The sequence below is a fragment of the Chiloscyllium punctatum genome, chromosome 45 (genome assembly GCF_047496795.1).
Source record: "Chiloscyllium punctatum isolate Juve2018m chromosome 45, sChiPun1.3, whole genome shotgun sequence".
Lineage (NCBI taxonomy): Eukaryota > Metazoa > Chordata > Chondrichthyes > Orectolobiformes > Hemiscylliidae > Chiloscyllium > Chiloscyllium punctatum.
This window is the reverse complement of record NC_092783.1, coordinates 50,839,132-50,865,085: the sequence shown is the minus strand read 5'-3', so window position 1 is coordinate 50,865,085 and position 25,954 is coordinate 50,839,132. Positions and strand designations below refer to the sequence as shown.

Here is a 25,954-nt window from a genome sequence, read left to right as displayed (position 1 = left end):
GTTCGCACATTCTCCCCAAGTCTGCGGGAGTTTGCTCTGGTTTCCTCCCACAGTCCAAAGATGTGCAAGTGAGAAGAACTGGCCAAGATGAATTGTCCATAGTGTTCAGGGATATGTGGGTTGGGTGCATTAGTCAGGGGCAATGTACAGTAATAGGGTAGGGGAATGGGTCTGGGTGGGATAGTCTTCGGAGGGTCGATGTGGACATGTTAGGCCCAATGGCCTGTTTCCAAACTGCAGGGATTCTATGAGATAACATGAAAAACAGACCTTACATTAGAAACAGAAAATAACTGGTATAGGAAATCCATTATTTTAGAAGTGCTTGACCAAGACTGACAAATATTCAAAAAAACGTGAATGAAACAATAACCAATAACTATTTTTTCAATGATTTATCATATTTATTGTTTACACATAAAGCAATGATATCCTTTGGGTAGAAACAGTTTCTCAATCAAGGAATCAAAATTTTTAGAAAATAGGTGTGGCAGTCACTGGGCAAAATCAGGATGTGTAAGGTCCTGTCTGAGTATAACAGAACAAAACCTTGTAGCAATAACACTTGGGAGAGTATACCATAATCAGTCTATTCAGGAAGATCTGCCTATCACAGGCAGAGAGTCACTTGGAGAAGATATTACTTTCCTTGCAGGATAAATCAGATTGTACATAGCTTAGGCAGCTTTAGCGAATCCCATTCTATTGTTCCCTCTGTCATAAATGGAATAAAATTCTCTCAGGAAGACATCACCCAAGATCCAGAAAGGTCCAGATCGGGTAGGAGCTGGCAGGTAGGTGGGCTCAAATGCAACAAGACATTGGCCATAACTCTGTAAAACATGAAACAATGATACACTATTAGACTCAGCTATTTTCTAATCACCCTATTCAGAGATGTCATGACACTGCTGGAGCAAGTGGGACTTGAACCCAGGCGTCCCAGTCCAGGGATAGGGACAATACCACAGTGAGCCGACCCACACTATTTGACTCATGGAACAGATTAGACTCTCAAATAATCAAGACAGGTTTGTTAACTTCAGCCGTCAGACCAAAACTCTACAGAAATACTTCCAGTTCACATTTTTCTGGCCTTATTGTAGTACTGACAAAAAAAAATGACAAAGTTGACAATGAACAAACAAAATGGTTAAATTGATTAATATTAAGGTAAGCTTATTTTTCTCAACTTTGGTCATACGGGGAGTCAGCTATCTCTGACAGTGAAGTGTATAATTCCCACTCAAATGGATTAAGTTGTGTCTTCACTTGCTCAGCCATTTGGTGTTGGGTATTTCAAACTTGTTCTATTAGCGCATGATGACAGTGATTCCACTGGAGAAAGAAAGAGGGGAACAACGCGGGGAGAGATGGAACGGAAGGGGCAAATTGTTCTGCCAGGGAATCTATTCCTCCTCCCACAACATTGGCCACCTAACATCCAGCATTGACGTCAGTAAATGCAGTCATCCAGAAATTTATAGCACAGCATTTCACTGAAATGAGACATTGTGAAGAGAGATCAAATCAAAATCAGGTTCGAGAACTTTGTAACATTTTGCTCCCCCAATAATATTTTTCTTATGGGCTATTTACAGAACAATCATAAAACATTTTCTGTAGAAAGGTTTTCTGATTTCACTACAACACAAAGGAAATTTAAGCCCATGATGTGTTCCTAGTGCTTCACAATTAGCAATAGCAACTAAGGATTATGTAATTGGAGTAGAGTGCAGTGGATGCTGGAACATTAAGTAAATGTAAGGAGGAGGAGATAGATTTTTAATAAATAATGGGTTGAAGAGTTATGAAGAGCAGGCAGGAAAGTGGAGTTGAGATCAGTTATGGTTATATTAAAGATGTAGTTAGACTCAAGGGGTTGAATTGCTTCCTCCTGCTCCTTGTTGTTTTGTTATTATGTTTTGTAATTCAGTGGGCTTGAGGAATGATCTAGAGTCATGAGTTCAAATCACATCTCAGGCAGCTGTGTAATTTATATTCGATTACTTAATTTAAAAATGGATTAAAAATGTAGCATCAATATTGCATGAAACAAGCAGATTATTTTGTCTTTTAGTGGTCAAAATCTATTATCGTTTCCAATCTGATCTACATGTAACTCCAGACTCAGCATATTACGTCTTCAATTATTGTTGACTGTCCTCAAAATGGCCTGGTAAGCCACCATAGAGTTTTACAGCATGGAAACAATTTAGTTGTATAGTCATTTCTGTTATAACGCAGTAGTCCAACTCTTGTGCAACCCTGTATTATAAGAAAGTCATGTCGTAGCTGCACCATTTAAACTAATGGGACCGGAATCGTGTCATAATCAATACACACTTGACAACTTCACACTTTAGTCAGTGTCCTCAATTCAACAATCGTGTTATAGCGAATTCATGTTAACGAAATGCGTATTCCAGCAGAACGACCTGTATTGAAAAAGCTGCTTGTTACCATTTTCTCTACAAGATGAGGAACAGGCTGCGTCACAACAGCCGCATTTCATGAGTGAATCGAATAGGGAGCCAATTAATCTTGCAGCTTCTCTGACTAAACTAGCATTAGCTTTTAAAAAAAAGACAGCTGTTGTACACACCTGTTGGATGTAGGCCGAGGCTGGAATAGTGAGATCAACTCCATTGATTACAAAGGTCATCGAAGGCAGGTTTGCAACATCATTACAGTTAACCGTGTACTGTGAAATAAAGAAGAAAACATTCAGTACGTCTGCACGTGTAGCTCAATAGGCAATATACAGCAAGGAATCATTGGGTAAGGTATCTTTCCACCGACAACCTATCTCAAATAGTTGCTTTTTCACTGCAAGTGTGAACCTTGAGATGTTGAGACCACACCTGGAATACCGCGTGCAGTTTTGGTACCCTTCCCTGAGAATGGTTACTGTGGAGGGAGTGCGACCTCACTTGGTTTCTGGGATGGCAGGGCTAACGCAAGAAGAGAAACTGGATCAGTTAAGCCTGGATTAGATGGAATGAGGTGGGATCTCTATAAAATTCTAACAAGACTGGACAGGGTAAATGCAGAAAAGATTTTCCCAATAACTGGGGAGGCCAGAACCAGGCGGTCACAGTCTAACAATATGGGGTTGGCCACTTAGGACCAAGATGAGAAGAAATGTCTTCACCCAGAGAGTGGGGAGCCTGTGGAATTCGCTGTCACAGAAAGTGGTTGAGGCGAAAATATTAAATGGTTTCAAGAAGTAGCCAGGATAAAGGGATCAAAGGGTATGGGGTGAAACTTGGAAATAGTTTGTTGAGTAGGCTGATCAGCCATAATCAGAATGAATGGTGGAGCAGACTTCATGGGGCCAAATGACCTACTCCTGCCCCTATTGCATGCTTTGATTTTATCAGGGCATTTTGTATCAAAGGTTTTTGTTAAAGTGTATTAGGAAAGATGACTTCTATCCAAATAGGGAGTCAACTTCAAAGTTTGATCTGTTTAAAATCATTCCAAAATGAGCGGGGAAGGGGATTAAGGTTAGATTTCTTCACGTTGGGAGTTGTATAGAAAGCTTTGCTACAGAGGAGAGGGTCTTACTCAGTATTTTGTTCTATTGCCTTAAAAAGCCACTCCTTTCTCCAATGTGCCACTACCATTGGATTCAATGAGAACTAAATGTCTTACTGAACCCCAATGTTATTTATTACATTATCCCTACATGCCACATGATATCACAATGCACCCCCCACATCACACATTTACTATCTTGCTCTGATTAAATTCTTTTGTTTTCAGAAAGGTGTAATTTGAATTCTTTTAAGTGCATTGACTCATTTGTATGAGCACTATGCTTCAAAACACTGTTTCTGCTTTCGGAGAGAGTGTCAAATCCTTCCCTTTCACTTCCCCAGTCACACCCACCAAGTGCAGTCTCAAAAGAGAAGGCATTGTTTCATTGTTATAAGAGTTTCATTTCCATACCATCATCTCATGATGTGGAGGTGCCAGTTTTGGACAAAGTCAGAAGTCACATGACACCAGGTTAGAGTCCAACAGGTTTATTTGAAATCAGTAGCTTCAAGGAGCAGGCTTATGATTTCAAACAAACCTGCTGGACTACAACCTGGTGTTGTGTGACTTCTGACATCATTTCATGATTCCTTTGAGTAAACGTGAACTTTTTGCACAAACCAATTCAGACTTAAATCCATTAATGATTCAGTGGTGACCGCAGAAGTTAGTTCTGCTTAAGACTCTCACAACAATCAGGTCGAGGGAACAGCAATCCACCACAGTTCGTTATATCAAACCCACATCCCAAAGCTGGAAGGATAATCTTGTGACATAGATTCCACTATTGTGGTCAACAAGTACCACTACAGCCCCAGCGCTGAGACTGCCCAGTGTCTGTATCGGTAAGCACATATTGGAAAAGCTTACCTCCCCATACTGGTTCCGAGAGGCACCAATGTATTGCATCAGTTGTTCTAATTCCTCACTTGGTGCAGTGAGCAAGGAAGTCCCAGTATCAACCATAGCTTGGCAGCCTTGGGTACAGAAGATCGGCTGACCATTAAGAAGAACACTGAAGAAGAGAATTTTATTATTAGGTTATTGATCTATGGATGGTGCAAGCCACTCATAACCAACCAGTCTTTCCTTACTTACCCTTGCATAGGGATGAGCCAATACAATTCCTGAAGGACAGGTACCCAAACAATTTCACCAGTATACAAGCTATTGTCAATCCCTCCAAATGTCACTTCACCGCCATATTGACTGTTTGGTTGTCTGGAAAGAAGAAAGGTATTCAACTTTACTAATCTTTTACTAAGTGTTAAGGCACCATAAGACATAGGAGCAGAAGCAGGCCATTCGGTCCATCGAGACTGCTCCATCATTCAATGAGATCATGGCTGATAACCAACTTCTCTGCCTTTGCCCCATAACCTTTGGTATCATTACTAATTAAACCTCAGCCTTGAATATACTTAATAATCCAAACTCAACAGGTCTCTGTGGTAAAGAATTCCACAGATTCACTATCCTGTGAGTGAAGAAATTCATCCTCATCCTCGATTTAAATATGCAATCCCTTACTCTGATATCATGCCCTCTTGATTCTTCCACAAGGGTAAACTACCTTTCCATATCTACACTTCAAGATCCCTGAACAATTTTGTATGTTTCGATAAGGTCACTCATCATCTATATTGACAGATACAGTTTGCCCTGACCTAGCTTCAATAGACTGACTAAAATACAAATCTCACTTTTTCTTCTCCATTCACTGGCATAATGCCAAGTCAGACTGAGGCAAAATATATTGTTTCAGATTCTGCATCAGAATTAATATCAAGTAATCTGTGACCAAGAATATGTGTCATATTATAAACCTAGCCTATGACTAGGATAATCCCAGATCCCATATACCTCTCAAATGCTGCTTCTTAATTTTAGGTTGAGAGGTGCATATCCCGGGAAGTTTAATAGCTCTGATCACCTCTCTCAAAAGAAAGAAGCTTGCTGAAATGATTACCATTTTTAGAATAGCCTTTTTAAGGCAGTTATAAATTGTCCACGTAATTGTAAAAGTCCAGATAAAAATTCTCATTAATGTACTGCATTCAGCTGTGTGAGACCTTTTAATTACCAAAATGTATAAAGGTTTATAGAAGAAGTGAACATGCAATTCAAAACCTTGGTGGAAATAATAGATCAGAACATTGGATAGGGTCTAGAAAAAGAGATAGTACAATCTTACCCCTAATAATGAACCTAGTTGTCAATTTTAAATGTTATAGTAAAAAGTAGGACATCCATTATATATTAAAGAAACGTTTATCTTAATCCCCTGGGTGAAGATCACATGCCCAAGCTGGCTTTGTGAAATTGCCTTATCCAGATTTGTCCTCAGTACTTCTGAGAATACAAAATTCGTCTTTTTTGTGTAAATGGGGTTTCTGAGCTGAACCCAGTTTTGATCATTAAGTTCACAAAAAGACAACCTTCTTTAACTCTAAGGAAAGTTAGAACTGTCAAACTCCCCCTAAGGGTGCCTCATATCCCAGGAATGCGAACATTGCTGATTAGTAATATCTTGTCAAAATCTTTCCTGAATTAGGGGACTTGCATTGTAAAATGAGAATGTGTTTGTGAATTATAAAGTTTTCTATCTGAATGTGGTTTAGCTATTACTTCTCACATTGGCTTGTTTCCTGTTTTAGACAGGAAAATGTGTTTGTGTGCATCTTCTTTTATCAGTGAATCCTTAAGTTTGTTAAGCAGAGCTAAAGCCCAATTTATCAGGATTATAGCTGAATTTTGGTGAATTATTTTTAACTGTCTTTTTCTTAAAATATACCCTTTGAATTTTTGCAAAGTGACTTTCTTATCCTTATAGCCTTTCATTAAGACCATATCTCTAACCACAGATTTCTTCACAAATACTTATTATAAAACGGTAATTATTTCAAGTGACAACATAAGCTTGTGTTAGCTGCCCTAGACAGAACTCTGTTCAAACAGGTCATATTCTGATTATATATTCTGATTTGAGATAAAAATGTATTTTAGTAACATAGAACTTTCAACAACCAGTTCACCTTCAGCTGTCGCTTAGTGCAAGAGTTACAATTTCAAATCCTACCGTGGAAACTTGTGCACGAAAATCTTGTTTGACACTCACAGTTATCAACTTTCAGATGAGGCAATAAACCATGGCCCCATCCACTTGCTAGGATAGGCACAGAAGATCCCTCTATAATATTTGAAGAAGTTCTTCAGAGTTGTTCTAATATTCTGGCCTGTATTTATCCCTCAGCCTCTATTATTAAAAAAGCAGATTACCTGATTATTGCAGTTTATGGGACCTTACTGAGCACAAATTGACTAGTAACCTTCCTACTTTAGAACAACAACTGCTCTTTCTGGGTCACTCATAGGCAATAAACACACAGGACATGAAAGACGTTACATAATTGCAAGACTTTCTTTAATCATATATTCTTGTACCAGACTCTAGGGTCCCCTGTGTTCCTTAAGAAAGTCTATTCTTCAATTTAGAGTTTCAGTGATTTCATCATGGCCCTATCCTCTTACCTGCCCAGGTAAACAGAAAACACGGGTGATGACACCAGATTGTTCTGCATCATGCCATCAAACACAGGGGTGGCACCCCCTGCTGAAAGTGCTGGGTAGGAAAGACCAAGGATTCCATCATATTTTGCATAATAGAAGGTAGTTCCAGGTTCATTCTGACTGAGGCCAAACTCCTGCTGGGGAATAGAAATGCCTGCAACCTTGGTGGGGACAAAAAGGCAACATTAGAGAAAGTATTACTGTGAACTTAGAAACACAACTCAATCAAATGACTAGTAATTTCAATGGCTTAGCCATTGATTGTTGTTGGATTAGAAGAATCAATGCTCCTAATACAGATTGCTTCAACATCAGCAGCATTTATTTAATTTTGTTTCGTTATCAAACTTGGAATAATCTCAGTTTAGACTCTGGGAGCTGCCACAGAGTTATCCCTGTACTGTATAATGTATTGCACGCCAATCAGATGGAGCAGGACAGGAGGCCATCTATATCCCAGTCTGTTCTCTTTTAGGCCAGTATCTGTCGTTACCATCACTATTATAACTAGTATTCATAGAAAAGTGTATGTTATCACAGCAGCTTCCTTCCTAACAGCACTGTTGCTATATGTACTTATTTCCCTCCTACCACCCCCATGGACTACAGCAGTTCAAGAAAGTATTTTCTCAAGGGCATTAATGGATGGGTGATAAGTGCCAGCATAGCCAGCGTCGCCCATGTCTTGTAAATGGGAGGCCATTTGGATGACATTTGTAAGACACATCAATCTGTTAATGAGTTAGAAATAACAATTAGTTCCACTGCTGACATCCTTTGAAGGCAAATGCAAAGAGCAGCTGCTGAGATTGTAACCTGAACTCGTCCCAAAGTTGTTCATAACATACAGTCTGCTCCTCTAATTAAAAATTGCTTAATTCATATCATCTGGTAGTCGGGCTTTTAGTAATAAACTCAAACTTTGCTGCACTATTTGCACTGCCTAACTAAAATTATAGGATCAATTGTTCAATTTAATAAAATGCCAAAGGTAGACTGTATCATTTTAATGCCATATTTACATCAGTTGGTCAGGTGATAACTATCAGTACAGGTAGCAATTGTCAATGATACAGGACATCACTGAGTTGGCAGCACAAACAAGACAAAATGACTGACTCCAATATGATTATTGGAAGAAGCAGTGCACAGTCAGTATATAGAGAGCTTTGATGCTCAACCTACATGGGTTGAAGCTCTTTGCTTGAACCCACTAATTCTTCAGTGGATCCCAGGCTGGTGTCAAGGAGGAAACAACTCCGAGGATGGGCAACACATTCTTATGTATCCCTGTGTCCCTGTCAATTCCTGCTGTAATGCCTGGGTGAGGGAAAGTGAGTCTTCCGACGTGTGGGGAGCTGCATGTCAAACACCAGTGGATTTTTGTTGTTTGAACTTCAGACACAGGGCCCTGTGATTTATCATTCAGATATCAGCAGACTCTTGGATCAAGAATGAAAAGTTAGATTGATTTATTATTTGATTCTTCAAAGGTTCAACAATGGTAACTGACCAATGTTGGTTGATAAAACAAAAAAAAAGGGAGCAACTTTAATTTATCAATAGACTTAGCCCAGTATACCTCCACACATAAACAGCTATAACTCCCTTGTATAATCCCACTTCCTGCATGTGAGTGACTGACAAATAGTTTTAGCTAGGACTATTATAGAATTCATGGCAGTATGCAGTTCCCACTCCACCAATCAGGGGCAACAGATATTTTAATCAACCTTTTCAGACATGTTATGACACATCTTTTTGGCCCAGTTAGGACTCGAACCCAGACCTTCTGGCCCATAGGTAGGGGCGTTACCACAAAAGCCCTTTGTATTTTAAAGGAGGTTGTACTTTTCATCATCAACAGATGGTTGAAAGTACTTTGCAACCAACAAAGTATTTTAGAAATGAATTCATAGATATAATGTAGGAGGCCCAGCAGCTAATGGAGATATTTTCTGATCAACCTCTTCAGATATATTATGTCACACTCCTGGAGCAGTTGGACCTGGCCCTCCTGGCTCGAGGTGGGGACACAACCTCTGCATCACAGTGCCCCAGTCAGAGGCAATAAGCTTAGGTTAATCAGCAAAGGCTTAGTAAATAGCACTCTCTAGAATTAGTGTTCTGGGCCAAGCCCTTTTCCAAGGAGCTGAGCCCACATTCTAGGCTGACACAGTACCACAGCACTGGGGGAGTGTGACATCTTTGGCTATGCTGCTTTTTGAATGAGACGTTAAAACTGAGGGTCTAACCCAAGTGGCTGTAAAAGATTCCGCAGGGCTACTGCAAAGAAAAGCAATGCTAATGTGGATACCTCAACATCATCAAGAAAAACAGATTACCTGGTAATTATCTTGTTGCTGATCTTAGACCTTACTATCTCCAAATGTCCTACCACATTTCTTACATTAAAGCAGGGACCATGTTTTAGAAACATTTCAGTGGGCATCATATAAATGAAGGGCCTTTTTATAAAATGACTGGTAACCTTTTGATTAATATCATTAATACTTACATTAACTGTATCAAATCCAAAAAATCCAGTTAAACTACCAGAACCATAAGCAATGCCGAAACTTTGTCTGTTCGTTGAGAATGTTGAGGATTGTCTTGGATTATATCTGGGATGGTTCTCTGAAGAGAGAGGATTGAGTTATGATTTATTTCGTTCACAGGATGTGGCAAGTTCGTGGATTATTCAGTGTCAAAAAAAAAGAATTGGGCAAATAATCATTTGCTGGTGTTATACTCACCACACGCTGGACTGCTACAGAAGATAGAGGGGACCCAAAGGTTAGAGGAGCCAGTGTCGAACAGAACGGTGAAACTCTGGGGTGGGTTACCAATTGTAATAGAACCATAGTAGAAGTTCTAGTGTGAGTTTGAGAAAGGATATTAGAATTAACCATTGGTTAATCTGGATAAGAATTATGCTTCATTAATTGGTAGAAAACACAATCTCTTTTTTTTTTCTCAACTAATGTCTTTCAAAAATAAAAACATTTACAAGAAATATACCTCTGGAAATGAGAGCTTAAATTTGGCCAGCAAGCCATGGCACCAAAAATAAACATCGAGTCATAGAGATAGTACAGCATGGAAACAGACCCTTCGGTCCACTCATCCATGCCGACTAGATACCCCAAATTAACCTAGTCACATTTGCCAGCATATCCCTCTGAACCCTTCCTATTCATATACCCATCCAGATGTCTTTTAAATGTTGGAATTGTATGAGCCTCCACCACCTCCTTATTTGATACACGCACCACCCTCTGTATGAAAAAGTTGCCCCTTAGGTCCCTTTTAAGTCTTGCCCCTCTCACCTTAAACCTGTGCCCTTTGGTTTTGGACTCCCTACTCTGGGGAAAAGACCTTCTAACATTGATGGATCACACCTTATTGGTGGTAATGAAATGGCTTAGTTCTTCTTTAAAAGCTTTGTTAAAATTGTACACATTAGCTGAATAGTACTGTCTCTTAACTCCTTTCCCTGTGTAACCCCTTAAAATTGAAATGTGTCTGTCCTGATTTTAATTATCACTGACATTAGTGGTAACAGCATGCTGGCTCTTACAGTTTTAAATCACATTTAAAGAGAGCAACTTCTTGTATCTAGATTGATGGCCCCTACTGGGGCTTTCATGTGCTCTGTTCCTTGGAGCAGCAGCTACGACAGAAATTATAAAGCCAGCAATGAACTGAACAAGGGAAATGTTGGAAGCATTTATAACCTTCAGACTCATAGCACCTGCCTGTACTTGAGCTGGATAGTCAGCCTCTATTGGAACTTAACCCCAAAGAAATAGCATTCTAACTTTGTCAACTGCTCTCCACTTCAAATAGCTTCCTTCTTGACTTACATCCATGAAATTCACAAGTGGCTCATTGGCATCCTCTGACTGATATCCAGGGAAAAGATGCTGGTATTTCAAGGCAGGATCATATTTGTGTGTTTCTAAGAACCTTTTCAGCTCCCCACGCTCCTTCAGGATATCTCGGACAGACTTGCCTCTGTACAAAGGCATTCTGAAACGATTTCAAAAATACCATCAACAAGAATCAAATAATTGAGGGTTGGAGCAAGCTCTTTTGTAAATAATGGAAATCAAGCACTGAGCTGCTATTCAATGATGCAACACGCTTCAAGGCTCCACAAGAATTGAGAGTGAGAAAAGAAATATGTCCTTCAAATGAATACCTTGATTATTAAATGGTCACTGAACCACTTCATAATGCTGTGGTTTTACTTTTGGGTAGGTTGAGGAGATAGGCCCCAAGGAACAGGAAGCAAACGTCTACTACTGTTGTTGTTCACAACCACAGGGTGGCTGTCTAATTAACCAAGGTAACCACACCAGCTCCTGCCAACACTCTTTAGCTTGCTTTATATCTGGATTTTACATCAAGAATTGAATCTCACCTCTGCAGACCTAATAAATGCTTGTACTTGAGTTTCAAAGATTATTTTAAATTCATTCTAATTAAATCACCAGATTTTACCAGCTTGTTTAAAAAATCCTACCCATTCTACCCACTCTACTCTTTAAATGAAGTTTATAGACTTTATCCCAGAATTAGGTTCAAGTTCCACTTCTCCAGAGATGTGTCACAGCATCCCTGAACAAGCAGATTAAAAATATGCTTTCATTCTCTAAGCCCCCAAATGCATTCTACTGCTTAGCATCGTAAACTCCTTGTACACACAAAGGCATTGTCTGAGTAACGTAAGATCAAAGATGTTCCATGAACTATTGCTCATCTTTCCCCAAAGGTATCTCTGCAGCCTCCAAGTCTCCCTGTAATCAGCCCCTTCTCAAACTCTTCTGCTTGAACTATTTAAGTGACAGCTTGAATGAGTTGGTAGCAGTCAGGAAATTGTGGGAATTTGAAATAATTCATTAATACAGTGCAACACTTCTCAGTGGTGCTTTTGTAGGGCAGGGTGGTAAAAGATGCTGCTCACATACTTAGGTGAATGTTCAAACAAACGGTAATTGACCTCAAGAGTTGGTATTTATTCTGGACAGAGACACTCCTTGATCCAAACATTGGGAGATCATTTCCACCTTGCCTTAAAATTAATATGTTGCTCATATCCTCTAGTTTTACATCACAAGAACAGAGGATAGAGGAGCAGGAGTTACCTGTTTAGCCTCTAGAGCTTGCTGCAGCGTTCATTATCATAACTGATCTTCTACAGCAACTTCACTTTCCCACAGTATCACAATATCCCTCAATTCAGTGCCCAATCCCAGTCTTCATTTTATTTAACAGGGAGCCTTCATGGCTCTCTGATGTATAGGATTTCAAAGAGTTTTGTTCATTTGACCAGTAATGGCAGCAACCTTGCCTTTTTGCCCATCTGCTTCTCATATATGTGACTGCAAAATAAAGCTTTCCATCAGACAGAATTAATGAGTCAAGCATCTCCATTAGCAGAATGAACAGAAACTGAATGCACAGAAACAAACCATCATATAATCTAGTAAACATTTCATGCTAAGGTCATAAATTGCTCAGTGACTTACTTGTGGAAACACTGAGAGAGTTGGATACAGACCAAGGCAAAGATTAACAATTTCATTTTGCTCCTTGTTGTAGTGCCACCAAAAGTCAGAGTCTAGCGAGATTCACACAATTCCTAGAATTGTGCTAGAGACTGCAGTAGGCTCAGTACCTTTATACTCAAGAGTAATCGTGCAATCTGCTTTTCAAGTTCATTAATGAAGGTCATGTTATCACTGAATCTGAACTAGATTGCTCTTTGTTTAAATACAAACAAAATAATCTTAAAATAATTGAACCTCCTTTCACCTTGAAACAATTTTGTGGTCAGGAGTTATGCATCTGAAGACAAACAAGCAATTAACCATTCTGATGAGAATTAAATTGTGAGGGAAAAACTGCCTCACTGAGGAGAGTAAGCTAGTCCATTCTAGGTAAGGGCACATACATTTATATTATTCACAAAAAAACAGTCTTGTATCTCTGTAATGATACAGGATGGGGATGAGGCAGAGGTTTGCATGGGCAGAGGAGATATGAGTTTTGTTTTGATAACGGCAGACCCGAAGGAGAGAGAACAATTGTCATCAGCTAACGTAACAGCTATGAAAGGTCAAGTGTTCAGACATTCATGGGGAGCAGGATGAAGGGTTGAGGAATTGGACTCAAGAACATCACTTCCTGAGGTTTTTCATGGAGTTCTGTGCTGTTTTCTAAACCCCTTCCTTTCTTTTGCCTACATAACTATAGCCAGCAAGGTGTATTGAAAGAATTTGCAATGCCAAGGAACACAAGGGAATGGGCCAAGTGCTGGAAAATGGGATTAGAACAGTTACATAGTTGTTTTTGACTGGCACATGTGTGATGGGCCAAAGAGCCTTTCCCTGGGTTGCAGATCTCTGTAGCTCTAACATCTTTGTTTCTAAAATACATGAGCACTGCATTCAGCTTTTCAAGCTCCAAAACCTTGAATTCTATGAAAGTAGTTGGATATACTGAACCACATGATAATCTCAATTGGACAATGCACTCAGTCACACAGGAACTACAGTATATAGTTTCACTGGGTTCCTTGTATCAAATAAAACTGCCTTCTCTTAAGAGTGAAATCAAACAGTAACATTTAGCAATTAAGGTGCCAAAGCATTTATTTCATTGGGAAGGTGGCACAGTGGTTAGCACTGCTGCCTCACAGCGCCAGAGACCAGAGTACAATTCCTGCCTTGGGCAACTGTCCGTGTGGTGTTTGCACATGCTCCCTGTGTCTGCGTGGGTTTCCTCCAGGTGCTCCAGTTTCCTCCCACAGTCCAAAGATGTGCAGGTTAGGTGAATTGGCCGAGCTAAATTGCCCATGGTGTTAGGTGTAGGGGAATGGGTCTTTGAAGGGTGGGTTGCTCTTTGAAGGGTCGGTGTGGACTTGTTGGGCCAAAGGGCCTGTTTCCACACTGTAAGTAATCTAATCTAATCTAAAACTAATCCTTAGAGCATCACTTATTCATGCTGAGATAAAACTTCTCCAAAAAAAAATTCAAGCAGACTTGTAAATAGTTTTATATCCTTACTTGAGAAAGGATACAGACATGGGAGAGAGTATAGAGGAGGTTCCCTAGGTTGATTTCAGAGTTGAGATGGCTGGCTTATGAGAAGAGATTGAATAGACTGGGACTATATTTATTGGAATTCAGAAGAATGAGGTGGGATCTTACAGAAACATATAAAGTTATGAAGGGAATAGATAAGATGTAAGCAGGGAGGTTGTTTCCACTGGCGTGGAAACTAGAACTAGGGGGCATAGCCTCAAAATAAAGGGGGAACGTGTTCTCCCAAAGGGTTGTGAACCTGTGGAATTCCCTGCCCAGCGAAGCAGTTGAGACAAACTCATTGAAAGGTTTTAAAGCAAAGACAGATAGATTTTTAAATAGTAAAGGAATTAAGGGTTATGGTGAGCAAGTGAATAAATGGAACGCAGCCATGATCTTATTGAATGGCAGAGCAGGCTCAATGGGCCAGACGGCCTACTCCTGCTCTGATTTCTTATATGCTGACTGTGCTTTAAGCCAAGATTGCCAAAAGCAGATCGAGATAACAGCCTGGAATATCTGTTGGTGTCTGCACTTCAATGGTCTTAGCGAAGATTTGTAGCTCAGGTTGAGGTTTTGGATGTAGGTTTGCTCACTGAGCTGCAAGGTTCATTTCTAAACGTTTCGTTACCTTACTAGGTAACATCTTCAGTGGACCTCATGCGAGGTCTACGCAGGGCAGAGGAAAATCACCTATACCATGTATTCATAAAGAATGGGTACCCACTGAACACCGATTTCTCAGCAACAAACCCAAACAAGCAGACAAAACATGTCCAGAAACCCTAGCCACTCTCCCCTACAGCAAAGACATCTCGGAAATGACTGCCAGGCTAATCAGACCCCCTTGGCATCATGGTAGCCCATCAACCCACCAACATACTAAAACAGCAGCTAATGAATTTGAAAGACTCTGTACAGACAATGAGCAAAATTAACGTCATTTATAAAATACCGTGCAAGGACTGTACCAAACATTATGTTGGACAAACAGGCAGAAAACTAGCCACCAGGATACAGGAACACCAACTAGCCACAAAAAGACATGACCCCCTCTCACTCGTATCCTCACATACGGATGAGGAAGGACACCACTTCGACTGGGACAATACATCCATCCTAGGACAAGCCAAACAAAGACACGCACGAGAATTCCTAAAAGCATGGCATTCCAACCGGAACTCTATCAACAAACACATCGAGTTAGACCCCATCTATCACCCCTGAGAAAAGGGACACGAAGTGACTTCACCACAGGAAATAACATCACCAACCCAAAGAAACCCAAACATATAAATAGAAAGCAGAAATTTTCAGCATTGCTTCGCATGAGATCCACTGAAAATGTTACCTAGTAAGATAACGAAACGTCTAGAAATGAACCTTTCAGCTCAGCGAGCAAACCTACATCCAAAACTTCAATGGTGTCTGAGGCTTAGTTTATGGCAATACTCGGCAAGTGAAAGTTTTAGCACTTTATGTATTGGTTACTCATGTTGAGGTTAAACCACATTATCTCTGCCATTCACATCCTCCCTGTCACAAGCTCATCAGGAGTCAGCATTTGATAGTTGCTGATTTGCAGTTGGTGGATCAGAAGTTTGTGCTAATAACTTACATCACAATGAAACAACTTTAAAAACGTGGAAATGGAGGGTTACAGGGATAGGATTGGGTCTGCATGAGATGCTCTTCGAAGGGTCAGTGTGGTCTCAATGAATGCTTGATTCAGTTGTTAGAGGCACTGGATACTGCAAAGGCTGTGAGCCCTGACAACAATCTGGCAATAGTAGTAAAGACTTGTACTCCAGAGCTTTCCACTCCCCTGGCCAAGGTCTTCCAGCACACTTACAACACTGACGTTTACCTCTTAACATATAAAATTGCCCAAGCAGGATAAATCTAACCCAATCAATTACCAAGCCATCAGTCTACTATCAATCATCAGTAAAGTGGTGGAAGGTGTCAAGAACAGTGCTATCAAGCAGCACATGTTGGGTGACACCCAGTTTGGGTTCTGCCAGGACCACTCAGCTCCTACCCCATTACAGCCTTGGTTCAAACATCAACAAAAGAGCTGAATTCCAGAGTTGAGGTGAGAGTGACAGCCTCTGACATCAAGGCTGCATTCACCCAAGTGTGGCATCAAGGAGCTCGAGCAAAACTGGTATCAATTGGTATTAGGGGACACACTCTCTGTTGGTTGGAGTCATACCTGGAAGATTGTTATGGTTGTTGGAGGTCAATCATTTCAGCTCCAGGACATCTCTGCAGAAGTTTCTCAAGACAGTGTCCAAGGCCCACCCACCTTCAGCTGCTTTATCAATGAACTTACCTCCATCATAAGGTTAGAAATCAGAATGTTCACCAATGATTGCACAATGTGCAGCACCATTTGCAACTCCTCAGATATTGAAACAAGTCCAGATTCAAATGCAACAACAAAATACCCAGGTTTGGGCTGGCAAGTGTCAAGAAACATTCATGCCACACAAATGCCAGGCAATGACCATCTCCAATAAGAAACTATCTAACCACACCCCTTGACATTAAATGGTATACCATCACTGAAAAACTCCCACGACCAACATTCTTGGGACTGCCATTGACCAACTTGATCAACTGAACTTGCCACACAAAAACAGTGGCTACAAGAGCAGGTCAGAGATTAGGAATACTGTGGCATATAACTCACCTCTGGACTCCCTAAAGCCTGTCCAACACTTACAAGGCACAAGTCAGGACTGAATACTCCCCGCTTGCCTGGATGAGGCAGATTCAACAACACCCTAAAAGTGAATGAGTTGACACCATCTGGGATAAAGCAGTCCACTTGATTAGCACCACATTCACAAACATCCACTCTCTCCATCACTGATGCTCAATAGCAATTCCGTGTACTATCTACAAGATGCACTGCACAAATTCACCCAAAGATACTCAAACAGCACTTTGCAAATCAATGACCATTTCCATCTAGAAGAAGAGCAGCAAATACATGAGAACATCATTACCTGCAAGTTCCCCTCCAGGATGCCCACCATCCTGTCTTGGAAATATATCACAGTCAAAATCCTGGAATTTCCTCCCTTACACCATTGTGGGTCATAGCAAGTGGACTGCAGCAGTTCATGAAGGCAGCTCACCACCACCTTCTCAAGGGCAACTGGGGATGAGCAATAAACATTAGCCAGCCAGCAAAACCTACATCCCTTGAATAAATAAATAAAATTCCAAAGCTTCGGCAGCCAAAGGCAGGGTCACTAATGATAGGAATAATTCAATTTTGGGATACAAGTTTGAGAGTCTTTGCCTTCAGTGATCAAGGATAGACAGAACTTAACCTAAATAAACTCTGGACCAAAACAGATGATTTTGGGAAACTAATATGCTTAGTCATCTGTTACAAGCAGTTTACATTTTTGGTTTGGAGCAGATAATGGCAAGGCTGTCATATTCTAATAGATGGCCCTGTTGCTGATTTTTAGCACAAACCTATAGGTCTATCAGACCAGAAAATACCACAGATCTTTTGAAAATTATGCTTCTATGGCTAAGTAACATTTGGGCACTACTGCCTACATCTCCCCATGACAAATGGCCACATTGGCGAGTGGGGAGCAACTAGCACACGGCCAACACACACCAGGAAGCATCAGCTATTTGAGGTGATATTCAGGAAATTTGCTGCCATGGCTTTCCATTAGCAGGAGATAGCTTGTCAGCAAAATAATGAAAACTTATAATCACATTTTAGTTCAAATATTTCCATTAATATCCCTTTCCAAAAAATAATACTTATATTCAAAATGGGATTCTTTACACTTGAAAATTTGCAGATTCCATTGTTGCACTTTCTACTGATCTGCTAATCCAATCCAGGACTTTAAGAGACTGCACGAAAAGGCACTGAAATAGCTAATGTAAATCGACATATCGTGGCTACAATGTCAACTTACAGCAACAGAAAAACACACAATGATTACTGAGCTGATGCTTTGTTATCGATGTTTTGGAATTAGACCAAAACTTTACAGCCACTGTGAAAAAAAACAAATCAAAAGAAGATGTTGATAATCAGTAGAAAATAAATAAATGAAGTTGATAACTTTCAATAAACTTTCAATGTACTCTACTCAAGTGTCAGAAGCATATTGACATCTTTCTTGCGTCACAGTTCCTTAGAGAACTATAAAGTAGGTTTACAAACTGAATAGTTAAAAGCCCCCAGGATCCTAATTCAATCAAACAGCATTCCAACAGTTGAAGGAGCAAACTGAGATTTAGTTGCCAAAACAAATTCATTAAAGTGGTTTAATTTATAAATAATTAAATATGGAATAATGTTGCAAGAAGTTTCCATTTACAATATGTTGCGCTGAATACTTTTGGCTTTAGAGCTGAAATTATACCCAAATGTTTTCATTAGCTACTGCAGGGGATCCTTTGCGATCTGTATAGATCAAAGATTGCTGTAGGGGCTGAGAGTTTTAATGGTGATGACAATCCATTCATTCAGTTATGTGGTTGGCAGGGATTTAGATGCAAAAACAAGGAAAAGAAGGCGAACAAGACATTACTATGTTAAGTTTGAATACCACGTGCATGTCTGTGCACTTCATTACAGGAAGAGACTTTGGTCCACAAAACTAGTATAAGATTGTGCAACATTATCAGTAATGAAAGCTTACAGTCCAGAATGGCTTTGAAAATGTTAATTAAAATAGAGGTTTTAATAGAGCCTTTATGAAAGGTTTAAGAGGGCAATGAAATCTTATTCCCATTTATTGGCAATTCGACTGCAAATATGTAGGATTGACATTGGAAGAAAAAAGGGCACTAGAATTTATTTCACACTCTTCCTGCAATTTTTTTATTTCATGAAAACTTGGATGAGTTGCTTCAACTAACTAGATAGCATCAAGAAGCTAGATATCATCTGAAATTCAACTATCTGTCTTAACTTGCAACAAATTCCATTCCCTTATCACTCCTCCCCACCCCCATCCTCACTGGCCTGCATTGTTCCTCAGTAGAGCAATTTTAAAATTCTCATCCCTTTTTGTCAAATCTTCCCAGAGCCTTGCTCTTCTCTATCTCTGTGACCTCTACAAACCACACAATGATTAGATTCCCTACAGTGTGGAAACAGGCAACTTCGGCCCAACCAATCCACACCGACCCTCTGAAGAGTAACCCACCCAGTCCCATTTCCCTCTGACTAATGCACCTAACACTATGGGCAATTTAGCATGGCCAATTCACCTAACCTGCACATCTTTGGACTGTGGGAGGAAACCGGAGCACCCGGAGAAATACTCTGAGATTTCTGCACTTGCTTATTTCTAGTCTCTTGTACATTCTCAATTCCACTAATGGTAGCCATACCTTCAGTTGCCTAGACTCCAAGATCTAGAAGTACCTCCCAGCCTCACTGCTTTCCTTTAACCTACTCCTTAAAACATTTCTCTTTGACTAAGCTTTAGGTGATCAGATTTACTGTACCCTTTGTCATGCCTTGCTTAGTAATATTCTTGTCAAGCTGGCATATAGGGCAACTGTTAATGAAGAATTAATGGACCAAATAGTCTTCTCCATTGTTACAATTACAATGAATTATCTGGAACCACTGATGAAGCAAATAACCGAAAAACATTAGGGCAAAAAGAATTCATTTGAAATGTTGTATGCTGTGTTCGGAAAGTCAATGCATCAGGGGAATTGGCTTCATTGCCCTCATACACATTATGGAAAAGGACAAGCATGAACCTGAAGTCAATTGAGGAAGGCTGACACTCATACCAGATATTTCAGGTAAATCTGTCTCCGAACAGGAAATATGAAGAGTACAGGACAACATGTTCCAATAAACAAAAAGGGTGGGACCATCAAATCCTGTGAACACTGGATAGAAGGATTTACAGCACTGGATTAGGAGGAAAAGGAATGCTTATGGCTGATACCAAGGGCTCAACACTGGAGAAGCACGAGGAGTAAAGAATGTGCAAACAGGAACTTAAAGAAATTACAAGAACTGAAAAGGGACATTAAAGGATACTGTCAGGTAAAATAAAGGAAAATCCTAAATTGCTTTACAAGTGCAAAAAAGTAAAAGGATAATAAGGGAAAGAGTAGGATGACAGCAGTAATTTGTTCATGAAACAGAGGATGTAGGTAGGATTCTACATGAATAGTTTGTGCCGATGTTCACTCGTGACAGGATTATTTCGGGTCTAAAACTCAGGGCGGAGGTCAGTGATGCAAGTTTTAAAATTAGTATAAACAGAAAGGAGATTTCTAGTGGTCTGGCAAGCTTAAAAATAGATAAATTTCCAGGGCCAGGTAAAATAAATCCCAGGATGTTGACTGAGGCATAAAAGAAAATAACAGGATCACTTCCAAAAATTTTTATTTCCTCTCTGACTACAGGAGAGGTTCCCAGGGACTGGACGAAAACCAATGTCATGTCATCATTCAAAAAGGGGAATGAGAGATTAAACAGGAAACTACAGGCCAATCAATCTAACGTCAGTGGTGGGGAAACTATTAGAAACAATTCTGAGGGATAGAATTAATCTGCATTTGCAAAGGGAGGAATTAACCAAGAACAATCAATTTGGTTTTATTAAGGGGAAGTTATGTCTGACCAACTTAACTGAATATTTCAAAGAGGTGGCTCAGTCTAATGCTATTGATGTAGTCTCCTTAGACTTCAATAAGGCTTTTATAAAGTCCCACAAGAAAGACAGCTAGAAAAAGTAAGAGCCCATGGAATCAAGAAAATTGGCAAATTAGATCCACAATTGGCTGAATGGCAGGAAGCAGAAGCTGGTGGTTGAGGGGTGTTTCAGTAATAGGACATTTGTGTCCAGTGGGGTTCCAAAGGGATCAATTTTGGGACCCATGCTGTTTGCAGTTTATATTGATGATTTGGACTTGAATGTGGGAGGGTTGATCAGTAAGTGCAGAGGTGATAAGTAATGATAAATAGTGAGGATAGCCTCTGATTACAGATAGGGATGGGCTAGTTGGATAGGCTGATCAGTGACAAATGGAATTCAAACCAGATAAATTCTTGGGCAGGACAACCAAGAGCCTTGAGAAGTACTGAGGATCAGAGGAAGCTTGGTATAAATATACACCGGTTCCTTAAGCTATCAGGACAGGTGGACAAGGTAGTTGAAACAGCTTGGTTGCCTCTATTAGCTGGGGAATTGAGTTTAAGAGCAAGGAGATTATGCTGGGACTTCAAGAGATGTTGGTTGGACCACAGCTAGTGCAGTTCTGGAATCCATATCATAGGAGAGGTGTGATAACATTGGAGAAGGTGCAGAGAAGATTTACTAGAATGGTGCCTGGGCTACAGAGTTTCAGTTGCAGAGAGATATCAAACAGACTGGTACGGCTTTCCTGAAAACAGAGGAGATTGAGAGAGGGGCATAATTGAGTGCATAAAATTGAGGGGCATGGATACGTAGACAGGAAGAAACTTCTCACCATAGATTTAAGGTAATAGCAGAAAAGGATATCCTTTTACCCTTAATATACTGTACTTGTAAAACAACTTCCTTTATTTTACTTGCCAGTATCCTTTCATGTCCCCTTTTAGCTCTCCTAATCTTTTCAAATTCCTGCTTGCACATTATTCAGCTGTGTTGAGCCCATGGTATCTGGCATAAGCCTCCCTTTTTCTGTTAATCCAACGCTGCATATCCCTATGCAGAGTGTTCACAGGGTTTGAAGGTCCCATCCTTAAGAGATGTGAGAGGGGAAACCTTTCCCACCCAGAGGGAGGTAGGAACCTGGAACTCACTGGTTGTAAGGGTGGTCAAGGCAGAAAGTCTCATCATATTTAAGAAGTATTTAGGTGTGCACTTGCGAGACCAAAGTTGATAAAGAGTGGCACTAGAAAAAGCACAGCAGGTCAGGCAGCATCTGAGGAGCAAGAGAGTCGACGTTTTGGGCGTAACCCTGCATCAGGATTTCATCAAGTTAAGCCCAAATCATTGACTCTCTTGCTCGTCAGATGCTGCCTGACCTGCTGTGCTTTTTCCAGCACCACACATTATCGGCTCTGACTTTTCCAGCATCTGCCATCCTTACTATCTCCTACTTGCGATACCGAGGCATACAAGACTGTGGGCCAAGTGCTGGAAAGTAGGATGAGCTGTTTTTGACCAGCAGAAATGCGATGGGCCAGTGCTGCTACACAAAATGGACTACAGAGGTTTAAGAAGGCGGCGCACTAAGGTCTTCTCATGGGTAACGAGAGGTGGACAATAAATGTTGGCCCATCCAGAGATACCCATATCCTTTGATTTTTAAAAATATTTATTGTCTTCACCAACAGGACGAAGCTGGGTCTGGCAAGGTCTGCATTTGTTGTACATCCCTAATTGCCCATGTGAAAAGGACAAACGAAAATACAACTACAGAGGAACCTCGATTATCTGAACGAGATGGGCTGGCACTATTTCGTTTGGATAACTGATTATTCGGTTGATCGATTCAATGCCTTTCCTCTGGGGCTTGGAGTTTTCTATCAAGTCTGCCCCCCATTCACGAGACTAGCAGCAGCACAGCATGCGGGAGGTCCCACCTGCCCCAAATCCCGTCCAACCCTGCCTCCCAACCTCATCTAAACCTGCCCCCTCAAACCCAGTCCAACCCTGCCCCCCCACCTACCCCCCCCAACCCCTTCTACCCCCACTCCCTCTCCGGGACAGCTGGACTGGACACCAACTGCTGTCTTTGGAGGTGGGGGGGGGTGTGAATCTCTAAGTAGCACACATACACAAACACATGCTAAGATATTTGTATCATCGATAGTCACAGGTGAGGTGCCGGAAGACTGGAGGTTGGCAAACATGATGCCACTGTTTAAAAAGGACAGTAAAGACAAGCCAAGGAACTATAGACCGGTGAGCCTGACCTCAGTGGTGGGCAAGTTGTTGGACGGAATCCTGAGGGACAGGATGTACATGTATTTGGAAAGGCAAGGACTGATTAGGGATAGTCAACATGGCTTTGTGCGTTGGAAATTATGTCTCACAAACTTGATTGAGTTTTTGGAAGGAGTAACAAAGAAGATTGATGAGGGCAGAGCAGTAGATGTGATCTATATGGACTTCAGTAAGGCATTCGACAAGGTTCCCCATGAGAAACTGATTAGCAAGGTTAGATCTCATGAATATAGGGAGAACTAGCCATTTGGATTCAGAACTGGCTCAAAGGTAGAAGACAGAGGGTGGTGGTGGAGGGTTGATTTTCAGATTGGAGGCCTGTGACCAGTGGAGTGCCACAAGGATCGGTGCTGGGTCCTCTACTTTTTATTATTTACATAAATGATTTGGATGCGAGCAAAAGAGGTACAGTTAGTAAGTTTGCAGAGGACACTAAAATTGGAGGTGTAGTGAACAGTAAAGAGGGTTACTTCAGATTACCACAGGATCGTGTCCAGATGGGCCAATGGGCTGAGAAGCGACAGATGGAGTTTAATTCAGATAAATGCGAGGTGCTGCATTTTGGGAAAGCAAATCTTAGCAGGACTTATACACTTAATGGTAAGGTCCTAGGGAGTGTTGCTGAACAAAGAGACCTTGGAGTGCAGGTTCATAGCTCCTTGAAAGTGGAGTCGCAGGTAGATAGGATAGTGAAGAAGGCGATTGGTATGCTTTCCTTTATTGGTCAGAGTATTGAGTACAGGAGTGGAGAGGTTATGTTGCAGCTGTACAGGACATTGGTTAGGCCACTTTTGGAATATTGCATGCAATTCTGGTCTCCTTCCTATGGGAAAGATGTTGTGAACCTTGAAAGGGTTCAGAAAAGATTTACAAGGATGTTGCCAGGGTTGGAGGATTTGAGCTACAGGGAGAGGCTGAACAGGCTGGGGCTGTTTTCCCTGGAGCGTCGGAGGCTGAGGGGTGACTTTATAGAGGTTTACAAAATTATGAGGGGCATGGATAGGATAAATAGACAAAGTCTTTTCCCTGGGGTCGGGGAGTCCAGAACTAGAGGGCATAGGTTTAGGCTGAGAGGGGAAGGATATAAAAGAGAGACCTAAGGGGCAAATGTTTCACGCAGAGGGTGGTACGTGTATTGAATGAGCTGCCAGAGGATGTGGTGGAGGCTGGTACAATTGCAACATTTTAAGAGGCATTTGGATGGGTATATGAATAAGAAGGGTTTGGAGGGATATGGGCCAGGTGCTGGCAGGTGGGACTAGATTGGGTTGGGATATCTGGTCGGCATGGACAGGCTGGACAGAAGGGTCTGTTTCCATGCTGTACATCTCTATGACTCTGTGCTATGTACACAACTTTTTACTGCAACTTTTTTACAGGTTCCATCTTTGCCCTCTACAGGACGATGTTGGAGAGATTATCTGGGGAAGGGTGGTTTAGGGTACACCCCTGTGTAGAACTCCAGGGAAAATGTGGGAAAAGGAAGATTAAGAGGGAGCGAGAGAGGGGTGGGAAGTCAGTCATTTAAGAGACGGTGCCTGTACTCCCACCAGTCCAGGACTGTTCTCAGCAGCACTTTTAATCTCTGTAAACAAAAGACACAATCAGTATTGGACACATGTCTTTGATGTAATGTTTCTGTCAGGACCTTGAGATCTCTTTTGAATAATCAGATTTTCAGATAATTGGTATTCAGATAATCAAGGTTCCCCTGTAAATGGTTCCTTAAGAGGGCATTTAAGAGTCTGGAGTAACAAATCGGAAAGGCCAGGTATGCATAACTGATATCATTTGCTAAGAGGACTTAATTAATCAGGTAATTAATCAGAGGTGCTTGAAAAGCACAGCCATTCAGGCAGCATCCGAGGAGCAAAAAAAATCAATGTTTCGGGCAAAAGCCCTTCATCAGGAATGGAGGCAGGGAGCCTCCAGCTTGGAGAGATAAATGGGAGAGGGGTGGGACTGGGGAGAAAGTAACAAAAAGTACAATAGGTGATGGAGATGGAGGTGATAGGTCAGAGGGGAGAGTGGAGTGGATAGGTGGGAAGGGAGATTGGCAGGTAGGACAGGTCATGAGGACAGTGCTGAACTGGAAGGTTGGAACTGCGGTAAGGTGGGGGGGGGGGAAGGGAAATGAGAAAACTGGTGGTAATTTTTATGACAATTAAGAGGTTTTCTGGTCACTATTAGAGATGCTGGCTTTTTAATTCCAGTTTCATTAACTGAATTTAAGTACTAAATCTGCTGTAGCAGAATCTCAACTGGTGCCTCCAGATCCATTATCCACCTTCTGAATTACTAGCTCTGTATCATAACCATTATGCTACCTTACACCATCACACAACATTGCATACATCAACTCATTGCGAGTTTCAGTAAGGAAGTAGATTAAAAAGTACATATCTTATGAATAAAGGTTGAGGGAACATTAGGACATTGATGCGACTCTTGGATAGGCACATAGAGATAGTACAATGAAGGGCATGTAGGTTAGGCTGATCTTAGAGTAAGATATAAGGCTGGCACAACATTGAGGGCCGAAGGGCCTGTATTGTACTGTTCTACGGTCCTTACCCTACTTTTTTTTAGATTAGATTAGATTACTTACAGTGTGGCAACAGGCTCTTCAGCCCAATGAGTCCACACCGACCCACCGAAGTGCAACCCACCCAGACCCATTCCCCTACATTTACTCCTTCACCTTACACTATGGGCAATTTTAGCATAGCCAATTCACCTAACCTGCACATTTTTGGACTAAACATGACAAAAGCAGTAATTGGGTTC

At 41.0% G+C, this 25,954-nt stretch overlaps 1 protein-coding gene across 1 annotated transcript; it reads right to left on the bottom strand.

Annotated features, from left to right (window-relative positions):
• Positions 1–380: 380 nt before the first annotated feature.
• Positions 381–12,747, bottom strand: LOC140467404 (gastricsin-like). Its single transcript, XM_072563748.1, has 9 exons — positions 12,648–12,747; positions 10,980–11,145; positions 9,870–9,987; positions 9,632–9,750; positions 7,075–7,274; positions 4,642–4,764; positions 4,414–4,558; positions 2,606–2,704; positions 381–833 (listed from the first exon to the last, which is right to left on the bottom strand). The coding sequence occupies exons 1-9, from the start codon at positions 12,701–12,703 to the stop codon at positions 678–680; spliced, it is 1,182 nt and encodes a 393-aa protein (XP_072419849.1). The 5' UTR covers positions 12,704–12,747; the 3' UTR covers positions 381–677.
• Between the last annotated feature and the right edge of the window lie 13,207 nt (positions 12,748–25,954).